Source organism: Monopterus albus, unplaced genomic scaffold, assembly GCF_001952655.1.
Source record: "Monopterus albus unplaced genomic scaffold, M_albus_1.0 scaffold408.1, whole genome shotgun sequence".
Lineage (NCBI taxonomy): Eukaryota > Metazoa > Chordata > Actinopteri > Synbranchiformes > Synbranchidae > Monopterus > Monopterus albus.
This window is the reverse complement of record NW_018128288.1, coordinates 53,107-65,406: the sequence shown is the minus strand read 5'-3', so window position 1 is coordinate 65,406 and position 12,300 is coordinate 53,107. Positions and strand designations below refer to the sequence as shown.

The 12,300-nt window shown below is 41.5% G+C and overlaps 1 protein-coding gene across 1 annotated transcript in view; it reads right to left on the bottom strand.

The window, feature by feature from the left end:
• The window catches only part of pde8b (phosphodiesterase 8B), a 42,087-nt gene extending 37,473 nt beyond the window's left edge, over nucleotides 1-4,614 (bottom strand). Inside the window, exon 1 of the mRNA XM_020586466.1 lies at nucleotides 3,553-4,614. Coding sequence (XP_020442122.1) covers nucleotides 3,553-3,834 — 282 coding nt within the window. The 5' untranslated portion in view covers nucleotides 3,835-4,614. The remainder of the gene's footprint in view (nucleotides 1-3,552) is intronic.
• Between the last annotated feature and the right edge of the window lie 7,686 nt (nucleotides 4,615-12,300).

The following is a 12,300-nucleotide window of genomic DNA, read 5'->3' as shown; positions in this document are numbered from 1 at the left end:
GAACGGTAAAAGGGTTTGTAATACATACCAGCTGACAAATGGATTTCGTGTACAAGTAAAGGTAAGACCATAAACTTTTATTATTTCTAGTTAGAAATAAGCTCAATTGGAATAAATTTTAACCTCAAATTAAATATGGGTCACGTTTGTGTGAAGAATGCTGATATGAGATATAAAACACAACGCATTGTCTGTTAACAGACAATTTGTTAACGGTTCATTTGTATTTGTAAATCTGACTGTAAAAGAGTCAGTGCCTCACCAGCTGTCAACCTCACCACACGTCACTGCTTACATGCACAGTGTAAGCCAACAGGGAGAATGTCCTGAGACATGCTCCAACAAACAAAAGACTGGCCAGAAGAGCTAGGCCTCGTTTCAGTTCAGGTGTGCCAGGTCAGGTTAGGTCTGGGTCCCGCCCACTTGTGACTGGGCACCATTCGGTATTTTTAACACTGACGCTTACTGTAAAATGAGAGTCACAGAGAGGGTTGGAGGCAACAGAAAACTGCCTGCTCACTTTACAGCTTAATGGTCCACAAGGGTGTCTGAGCAGACATAAACCGTGCATTTTACCACTGATGTGCATATAAACAAGATCAATAATCTGAATTACTGTGTGATGAGAATAGTTATATAAACGTATCTACTGCATTGACATTGGTCCTGAACCATTACTGTGTGATGAGAATAGTTATATAGACGTATCTACTGCATTGACACTGGTCCTGAACCGTCACTTAGGACAAAGGCTTTGCACACACTCAGCTTTGGTTTATACAGTCCCACACAGCAGTAGTAATGTGTAAACCAAAATGGGAACATGGAAAGTTATGAGGACTGATGGAGCTAAGATCAAAACACCGTTTGCTTTCAAAACATATGCACTAAACTCAACACTTTGTTCTTCTGCAGTTTACACCAAAAATAGCTTTCCCTGCAGAACAGGATCCTTTGGCAGAACGGAGTTCTTCTACCTGCGTTTACACCTTAGAAACCAGGGTCAAATACACAAAACACTAACGTTACACATAGCTCAAATTCCATCCAAACAAAGTCCCAACCATGCTAGGTGGCTAATGCTACCAAAACAAACAGGTTAGCTTTAGATACTAACACATCCAGAAGGAAGAAGGCCACATCTGGATCCAGTCTGAGTCCTCTGGCTGCTTTTAACCCTCTCCATGTCAAACAGCCAAACCCATGTTAACCCTGGTTGTTGCTCTTTCTTTGTCCCACTCTCTCTGTGCTAAAGACGCCACCTCTTCACTCTGACAGCTGGCAGGTGGGGCTGATTTACAGACCGTACTTTGACAACACAGGGTGGAGAAGCTGGAATAACAACAGGAGGCTGTAGGCAGCAGAGGGTCATGGAGGGGGGGTGTAGCTGGGAGACACCACGTCCTGTCCCACTGTCACTGATAAACCCAGTGACAGTGGGACAGGACGTGTAAGAGACCTTGGAGCGTTATCTGTACCGGACAGCAGCATCAGCTCCTTACATGTGACTGTTCACACCAATGCTGTACTGACCAGAGGGGTAAACAAATGACTTGTGTATACAAACATGCACACACACAAACACACATGGGAGCATAATCAACTCCATGCCAGATTAATAAGATCCTGCAGGGAGAGGCAGATGGTTGTAATAATAAATGGTATCATTGATCCTCTTGCAGTCCTCAGAGACAGAGGGGAGCTGAGGGAGAACAAAGGAACAGCTGACCCCCCCGCCCCAGCACGCACACACATTAACTGTGCCACCCTAAACTCATGACACAAATCTATAAAAAGTATTATTCAAATGCTGGACCTAAATATTATGAAGCTGTTGCAACATTTTCTATGATTTCAGCTGCTGATGAGAAGCATCCTCTTAGTGCAGTGATTCAGTCCAGTGACTCACAGTGTGCAAAGTTTCGTGCACATTAGGACCAGCAAGACAAGTACAACATGAGAAAGAGTGAGAATCACAGAACGTGGGACTGGTAGAGGCTCTAACGCGTGGTCAGTAACTGCAACACAATGTTTAATGAACAAAAAAGACAAATGCCAGTTGTATTTGTGGCTAAAAATGTGTGATGTTTACAAAAATCAAATGATAAAAAAAACTTGTTTTATTTTCTAAAGCTCATGTCTGAATGGGTTAATCTGTTCTGAGGGTGTAATGTCACTATCATGTGCTGCACTACTTCTAAACAAAATGCAGCTATATTCTCTGGGGTTCAGTCATAAATATGAAGACCTATCTGTTCACATGCTCCCTCTTGAGAGCGATCCATCAGAAAGTAGGAAGCACAAAAAGTGATTACAAGACATGTCCACAACTGCACAAGTTCAAGTCCCAATTCCCGAGACTCTGAAAACTGCTAAAACATAATTCAAGATCTGCTTACTGGCTTTTTCTTTGCACGAAGATACAATAGCTCACTTTTCATTGCAAACTGCAGAGGAACACCTTGAGATGTGGTTGAAAGCTCCAGGAAAAGCAAATATATCTTCCATGAGATTTCTTTCTTCAAACAACTTGATTTTTGCTCTATACCTTATTAATTTCAGCCTTTATGCATCTCCCACTGTGAATGCAGTGAGCTGTTACTTTATGGCTTAATAGTTTAGTTAATTATCCTAAGAGGTCATTACCTGCACTTTCTACCACGTTGAATTGGACAGTGTCTCCCAGTTTGTCCACATTTAACTTTAAAGCAACTATCAAACTGTCTAAACTCAGATGATCCACTGACTTTTGGCACTTTGGTGAATATGCTCTGTTGCTTCACAACAACTGGATGTACATTTTTGCTCAACTACGCGTTCTCTTTCTGGGAGCCTTTGCCTCGGGCTGCAGGGCCGCACTCAGAGATAATACACAATAATCTGTAAACAACCCTTTGTTACAACACAGTCTATAGTACTGCGTCTTAAGAGAGCTGATAGAGAAATGCAAAGAAAGGACTTCTGGGAACATTTAGGTACATGTGGAAATAGTTTGAAGAAGTCAGAACATCAGTGACAATAAAGTTAAAGTTGTTCTTTGTACAACAGATTTTGATGGTTAGACTCCACTCTAACATCATTTGTGACTAGCTGAATGCAGATGTGTCTATTGAAGTATCTGTAACAATATAAAACGTCTTTGTAGAAGAAATAACAATTCCTTACAGATGCTGAACAGGGGGCCCAGGAAGTCAGATCCATGCTTAACGGTATGAATAAATCATTGATTCCATGAATCCACCTGTCATTTATTACATGCATCTGTTAGGGAGACAGTAAAGCAATGCAACAGGGTGCAAGCATTAGATGCCACTGTCAGACCGCGTGTAATAATGCATTAATGACCACTACTATTGCGCACTAACAGGGAGGGACAGAGACAGTGACTGGGGACAGACTGAATGAACTGTATCATCATTACAGAACTGGCCCGGGCCTCCTCTGATAAACAAACAAGGCTTCCGTGGTTTTCACTCACGACTCAGTGATGATGAGGAGCCTGTGCCACTACACCGTGTTCGGTTCATTCAAACGCGCCGAGCTGTACTGTACCTTGACGCTGGTGTGGCTGGTCTGCGTTTCGGCCTCGATGCAGATGTGTCCTCCGCTGTTCTCCTTGCGATCCCGGTACGAGTTGTTGCGCGAATGCCGGCTCTGGTAGGTGATGACGGAGGGGATAGTCTCGGCCGCATCGGTCTTGATAAAGAGCCCGTGGAGCGTGGCCGCGGTGCCCTGAGAGATAGTGGTGGTCTGGTGTGGGGAGTTGGATTCGTCTGAGTCTCGGCAGTAGATCACCCCGCTCTGAGAGACGTGGATACTGGGAGCGCAGCCCATGCCTCAGCGACGCGCCTCCGGTGTCAGATCCCAGATAATAAACACCGACACTTGGGTACCACCTTCCCGCCGTCCACAGCTGCCTGCACACAGGCTGCTGTCTTCTCCGGGCATCGGTTGCGGGCTCAAATCGCTCTCTCCTCCACACACCTCCGTTTGAGCACATTAAGGGAGGGAAACGTGGGGTACAGATGATGAATCCGGTTCCTCCTCGGCCCCCGCTATTGTAGAATCTTGGATTTCGATATCATATTTAAGAGAGAGGGTTTTTCGGGGTGCAAACTAAACCCTGCTAATGGCCTACACCGCTCGCTCGCGCATTTACAGTAAGAAATGACCCGGACTAAGGAATAAAAGCAATAAATGGACTAAACCACCTGGCTGCTCCTCACCAGCTCTTGCTTTATATCCGGCTTTGATCTGCGCTCATCCTCTGTGACATCCAGTTTAGGCCTGTGGACAGTGGCTGGCTTCATGACATCTCTTGTGTCTTTACTTTAGTTCTTCTGCTCGCTGATCATTGGCCACGGTCCATCTCTCTCTCCCCCCCTCTCTCTCTCTATCTCTGGATCTACATCACACTGGCATTATCACTCCTCTCTCTCCACCGTGGCTCTAACTCCGTGTTCAGTTAAAGCCTCAGTATGCTGCATTAGATAACATGCTATCAAGTGAATGGAGGCTTTATGAAAACCACTTCCTACCACATTGCTCAGCTTGCATATCACTTGTAGTTAATGGTAAAGTCCTTTCTATCTTGCATTTGCCAAAAGTGCGCAGCTCTGGTGTGTCAGTGTGGAGAGCCTGTGGTATCTGACCTCTGCCTGTGTTGATATGAAGCAGCACCAAGGCTGTGAACCGATAAGGGCAGAACCGTCATCCTCATTTCTGATTCATCTGCAGAGGATTTTGTTGATTCAGTTGATTTGAGAAGCTGAAACCAAACAATGTTTGGCATTTTTTTCAACAACAACTCAAACCTGAATTGAGAATAGTTGACAGCTAATTTTATTTATTGATTGACTAATTGTTTCAACTCTAGATGTCTTTTAATATAAACTGTACCACATACTGAAAATGCGGGGTGTTTATTTTTGCTTTAACTTTTCTTTTCTTATGTAACTTTGTTTCAAATTTAATTATTCCATTAACTGATCAGTCAAACAGAAAAGCAAACTGCAACAAGTCGGTTCACTCATTTTTTTGTTGCTGTCATTGAGTAAAACAGCTGTAATAAACCTGCCCAGCAGCAAACAGCAGATAAACAAAATGAGCTCACGTTCTCATCAGCTCTGTTTGTAAGTTGTAAAGTAAAGAAGGATGTAGAGCAGACAAATGGATTTTCAGCCAGCATTTATCTTACAGGGACATAATGAACCGTAATGTCACATTAATTAGGTGAATAGTAAAAAAAAAACTACAATTCTTATTTTAGTAAGGTAATAAACCCTTTAGAAAGTATGTTAAAATGATGTGTAAATGATCTAATGCTCAACTTTAAAGCTGTTAAATATCATCTACATCACAGGGAACAACATCTGGCCAGCTGGGATTTTAACATCACCACTTCAGCCAGTTTAGCCACATGTACCACAAAACTTAAGTCAAGCCAGAGTTGGGTCTGATCTACCGACCCTCCTGGGGTTTGACCTGAGACAGATGCCGGAGCTGGAAAAGTCGTCCACACACGTTTCCTGACTCTGATCTGATGCTTTAAGATGCGGTCACAAGTACATTTACTCAAGTACTGAACTCACTACGTCATTTCCATTTTCTACTAAGTTATGGTTTTACTTCACTACAGCTCGGGGGAAGTATTCCTCTTTCTACTCCACTACATTTCCTGGACAGCTGTACCTGCTTTAAGGATTTAACATCTGAGGTTTATAAAATGTCACAGACGGAACTAACCAACGATAGTGCACACAATCATTACATCCATAACAATACTCCAGTATAATGATATATTTAATGACACATGTTGCTGCAGTGTATACCTTTAGTTTTAGTTCTTTAAGCACATCTTGCTTACATATTTTTCTTTATATAATGAAGCATTTTACAGTATAGTACTTTTTTTTCTTAAATATAGGTGATAAATACTTGCTACCAGTATAAACTACTGTGTGTGGTTACTGTGGACAACACATCTTATCTAACCTGCTCAGCACTGTAGGCTGATTTGGTGAGGAGGCTGCAGGAGAGCGCCCCCTGGTGGCAGAGCTCACACAGGATCAGCTGCTGCTCAAACTGCGGCTCAACACTCCAGCCCATGTTCTCTGTGCAGGCTGATGCACCTAAAATATCAGCTGGTTGCTTAATTATCTCCCCAATCTGTCCCCGTTTAGCTTTTGTCAGCAAATCACAAAAGCTGTGGGCAATATGGCCACACAATATGGTACAGTAACAAACAGGGATGGAGATGGAGTGGGACTTTTCTTGACATATATCTCAGACTAAAGAGCTCAAGTAGAAAAGACAAATGGGCTGTAACTTACTGGAGAATGACTTTAAGAGTTAAGCTCTAAAATAATATTTTTATGTCATCACTTCCTCGTCCACTTATTCTACTTTAAATCCTCCATCACGGCCATCAGATTTATTTGATTTCTTTTCATTTTCTGGCTCATTGATGAGTCTGGAGTTGAAGGCGAGACGCGTAGCAGTGGTTTGGCTGTGTACTATGTGGTAACAGACATAATGGTAGCCTGTTGCGTAGTTTTCCCTTTGAAAACGAAGCACTGGACTTGTTGCAGTTGGCTCCTACCTTTCGTGGTCCATTGGGAAATAACGCACCCTCCTGTGCTGCCAGTCCACTCATGTCTATAAGCTCCGATGCCGCGCTCTTCAGTATGAAATCGAAGTACTGGCCGATATAAGCTTGTACTGTATACAGGGTACATACATGTGTATACCTTTGTCTGGTGAGAGTACCGATAGCTGCCGAGCTGCGGGTGTCCGCAGGTACCGAGCACCGATCAGCAGTTAGACGTCGGCCTCTGAACTTCTTCACCTTGTGGGTTCAGACCGCGGCCGTGGCCCCGGTGTCCGTGCGGCCCTAGTGTCCTCACGGCGCACGCAGCATTCAGATACCTCAACTTGGGTACAAGTAACATCGTCATGTAAAAGCTCGATCTGCTTTCAAATTCACACTTAATGCTATTACTCCACTACGTAGCAGTGGCGGAAGAAGTAATTAGATATTTTACTTAAATAAAAGCAGTAACACTATAAAGAAAAAATACTATATTCAAGTAAAAGACATTCAAAATGTTACTTAAAAGTACAAAAGTGTTAGCATTAAAATATACTTGGAGTATCAAAAGTAAAAGTGCTCATTGTGCAGAACTCCACCTTTCACATTAATGCATATTATTGGATTATAATTATTGATGCATTATTGTGTTCATCACTTGCTGCAGCTGGTAAAGGTGCTAATGTGAACTACTTTATATACTTACAATGTGAAGTACTTCACATACTGCTGGGTAAAAAAACTACAAAACGCAAGGAGGTAAAAGTATGAAGCAGCCAAAAATAAAAATACTCAAGTGCAGATAACTCAAAAGTGTAATTAAGTACATGTACTCATTTACTTTGTACCACTGAAAGGCTGGTTACAGTAGCACTGGTTACTTTTTAAATTTATTTTATGCTGTATTGTTTTATTAAACTATACCAAAAACCATTGTAGACATTTTTAATTATCATCAAGGATAATTCCACACTATGTTAATGCATAAGGGGCCATTCTGTACTTTTAAGTCAAATTAAAAATGCAGTAGTATTTTTACAGAGTGCTATTTATATTTCTAATGAAAAGATCCAAGTAGTTACCTCTTTCATTGTGCAGAAGTAATGTATCAGCTAAATGCACTTAAAGCCGCACCCTGCACCATTTCTGTCACGACTAGTGCATGTGACAGAACGTACTGTGTATTACATGCATGGATTATTATTACTTATATGTTGACATGTAATCACCATTTTATATTCTGTTGGTTATTTGTCTCTGCTCATCAGAGGAAATGTGTAAAAGTGCTTTGAAGACAGGATGCAATTCCTTTCCAGGCCAGCAGAGGGAGCACAATAAGCACAGCAGGTCAATATGATCAGCTCCACACACACATGGAGATACAGATAAAACAGGTAAAAGCCATTCTTGGAAGACACATGAAGCCTACAGATGCTGAATGTGCTCTCATCCTATTATGAAGGAAGCTGGATTTCGTTCTCTTCCGCTCAACCTGTGAGATTTAGTAGCTCACCCTCTTATGACATAAGCAGGCCTTTGTTTCCCTAAATCTGAATTATGCATGGCTGAACAGAATCCATCTCTCTCTCTCATTTGGGATAATGTTAGTTCCCATGGGGATGCCTGATTCAGTGACCATCCCACATTCACAAATCATTTCTTACCTGCATATGGCATATTTTTCTCAGCAGGGTGCTGGAAAGCGTACGACAGACACCCTGGCATAAGAAGAAACCTTTGGAAGAGGCCTGTGGGGATGTGTCTCTGGAAGCCATGCAGGGATGAATAAGGCACACCAGAGCACATTTTCCATGCTGCCTGGCAAGATTTAACATGTGAAGTTGAGATTCTACAGGCGGACCCAGACCAGAGGAAAGATTTGGACAACATATACAGTGCCTTGCGAAAGTATTCGGCCCCCTTGAACTTTGCGACCTTTTGCCACATTTCAGGCTTCAAACATAAAGATATAAAACTGTAATTTTTTGTGAAGAATCAACAACAAGTGGGACACAATCATGAAGTGGAACAAAATTTATTGGATATTGCAAACTTTTTTAACAAATAAAAAACTGAAAAATTGGGCGTGAAAAATTATTCAGCCCCTTTACTTTCAGTGCAGCAAACTCTCTCCAGAAGTTCAGTGAGGATCTCTGAATGATCCAATGTTGATACAGACTGGCCACCAATCGAAGGGAATTTCAATATTTACCTACATCCTCGTTTTGTTAGTTGCAGTTAAGCAAACACGCAATTCGCTAATTCATGTTAGTGGATGAGTGAGACTTGTTTAAGTATTTTCCTTCCACGCTAATGATGATTCATTTGAATGACTTTAGGTGTGAATTTTGACTCACGGGCCATTGAATACAGATAAACAACAGGGTGGTTCGTTTTAACATCTATCCATGAGCCAATTTAACGATCATATTACAATTACATTAACTGGGCAGATAGTTTTGTTCTGACCTATTGTACATATGTTATTTGTCTGTCACACACACACACTCCTGCAAACAGAAGTATATAAAATGTATTCACACACTGTTGGAGTGAGATGAAATACACAAGGATTAAAGGCACCCAACACCACAAAGTCACATCACAAAATGCCAAAACAGTCAAAAGTGCATTCATCAGTCTACATGAATTAAATCGATCGTTTCATGTATTTGTTTTATACAGTGTGGCTCCGATGGCATTAGTACCCCTGCAGAGGCAGATCATGAGGAATTGTTTAGTGTTAGGCTGTACCGGAGATCTTTGAGTTCTGAAAATCATTTTCGAGCTGAGGTTAACAATTGTTTAGGTCCTTTTGATGAAGGAAAGCAAAGCAACAAATTACTGAAAAAGTCTAGTTTGTGTTGGCCGCTACAAAGTATTAACTTAAGGGGGCTGAATAATTTTGCACGCCCAATTTTTCAGTTTTTTATTTGTTAAAAAAGTTTGAAATATCCAATAAATTTCGTTCCACTTCATGATTGTGTCCCACTTGTTGTTGATTCTTCACAAAAAATTACAGTTTTATATCTTTATGTTTGAAGCCTGAAATGTGGCAAAAGGTCGCAAAGTTCAAGGGGGCCGAATACTTTCGCAAGGCACTGTATATATATTTTAAGTCAAAGGCTGCTATTGCAGGCCTCTGCATGTCGACCGTGTCAGCAGTGACAGAAGGAGACGGCACTGGATTTTAGCAGTAAACTCACACCTGGACCTGTTTGCGGTCTCTTAGCCTCTGTCACCTTTTATATTAGTCTGAGCATCAAACTGTATCGACAGGAGCCCATCAATAATGTGTGGCAGCTTATCGTGTGATAAGAAATGCAATTTTTTTTTTTTTTTTGGTACTTAGGTTGTGGGAACACCTGGAGGTACTGGAAGTTTACAAAAGAGTTCAGAAGTTTTCATTAACATGTCATTTCTGCTGAATGTGAGGGCAGTTTATCAGTGTCAGGACAGCAGATACAGGGCGCTCCCCAGTCAGGTCACAGCGTTGGGCTCACGACTGTGAGGCAGCATGGTCTGCTCTTATCTGTTGTCTGGGTTGCTTCAATTCTTAATACACTTTTGACAATAAAGCATGTTCACCTGAAAAGTAACTGATACATTTGGGTTTTCATTGTTGTTCTAAGTCTGAAAAAGTCAGAACACACTGATGAAATGTCGGCAGCTAAAGCTCCAGGCTCTCTGTCGGGCCTAGTAGTGTAGGAGTCAGGGTTCGATATTCAGAGACACAAGAATACAAAACAAAGAAAGAAAGGAGGGAAATAAATAAACAAGTACTATAAAATACAGCAGTTCACAGTGTTTCCTACCAAATTCTGGTTTTCTATTCATTTTCCAGGTAGATACAGATATTTTAATGGATAGGTTCATATAAAGACTGGGACATGTAGCTTATCTTGAAGACACAACATGTTGTTTTGCACCACTCACCACCAAGAGTGCGGATTACACCGAGACCCAGTTTCTGCATTTGAATAGACTGACCTTTTCAGCAGCCTGAGGCGGCTGCAGACCTGGGGGGCTGAGCCCAGGCAGGTGGAGGACAAGTACTCGGTGCCCTTGTCTCTCAGTGGCTGCAACTTAAAATGGCTTAACAATCAAGTATTTCACTTTTAGTTCATGAAACGTAATTTTTCACTGCCCATAAACGTAGATTGTGATATGGAGCTTTGAAAGAGGATCCAGATGTGTAACAGAAACAAAATCACAATATCTATTTTGCATTTTGACAGATTTTAGTCTTCAGGTTGTCTAGTTCATTGTCAACAACCGATTATATGTACATACAGCTGGCATGCAGTTTGTTTAGTATTATGGCAGGAGTTGGAGTTTTCATTCATTTAATATTCGTCTCAGAAACACTTTAGAATAATAATGAATTCCTGTTACTCACCATTAACAAATGATCAAGTCACTGGGGCTTTCTGTGATTAGCTCATATTTAATAGATAAGGTGTGTTTGTTCACATTTGCTTTATACTCTATATCTTTAAATAATTCATTCAATTGTCATGGTGCTTTAGTTGAGTATAACTCAAGTGTATGATTTGTACCCTTATCATAAAGTGTTACATTTATCTCTCCTGGATTTAAAAACCATGGAACCATCTTCCAGGAACTGGTTTGTCTGACGTCCACCCATGTTTCACTGGGTTTTCTCTACTAGATTGTTACTCCACATATCGATCAAGAAGCTCCCTGTTACTCACCGCCACCAGGAGATGCCACTCTTCCTGGATTCAAATTGAAAATCTAGCTGGAGAATCGTTTTCTAAGAGTCATGTTGTAGCTTTACCCTAGTGGTCAGTTTGCATATTGCAGCCCGTCCATGGTGCAGACCTGAGAAACAGATTGCAAAAGAGCCCATCAGGGTGTGTTGGAGACCTTTGGTATATACAGGCTCTATTTGCCTGTGAATTTACCAGATTAAATAAAAAAGCAGACTATAACTCTGCACCCAGATCTTCTTATATAGCCTACCCTATGTGAAGCTGTGCAGAACGGGTAAGGCTTGATAAGACTTGTGAGAACATTGGTTCATCATGAGATGGACGGCCTCTCGGGTGTAACAGGAAATGCAGAGCTGCAGCACCTGCACACTGCACTTACAAGTCTAATTCTACCTTGACCTTTGACCCCCCTTTGCCACACTTAATCCATTAAAAAAATGGGACAGAACAGTAAAAGCACTGTTTTACTTACCAGAGCTTTCACATTTATTCTCACTGTTACATAGATGAAATCTACATTTAATTTCACTGTAGGATTTTTTTTTGCTCATTTAATATATTTTGATCATATATTTCTGTTTTGTTCCCAAATAAATGATCAGTTGAGCATCAGTAGCTCTTTTTGTTTACTGTGGAGCAGCCTCACCTGAAGAGCCAGTCAGACCCTTGTGAGGTTTGTCATCAGCTGGTGCTGTGTGCCCACTAGTCAGAGAAAAAAAAATCAAAATTCAGTTTCATAAGTGAGAAGTATCACAGATCTCTGCATCATTACAGCGCTAGTTTATACAGACACGAGTTGTGAAGTTGTATCGTTCCAAGTGAATAAAAATATGGCAGGTAAAATCCGAGCAGCATGTAGGATCATACGTTTAATGATTAGCACTGTGGAAGGACTGCAGACACCTGAGACTGTCTGAAGAACGATGATGTCTGAGTTCTGTGTTGTTCGAGCTACGCTGGCATCAGCTGCCCCTC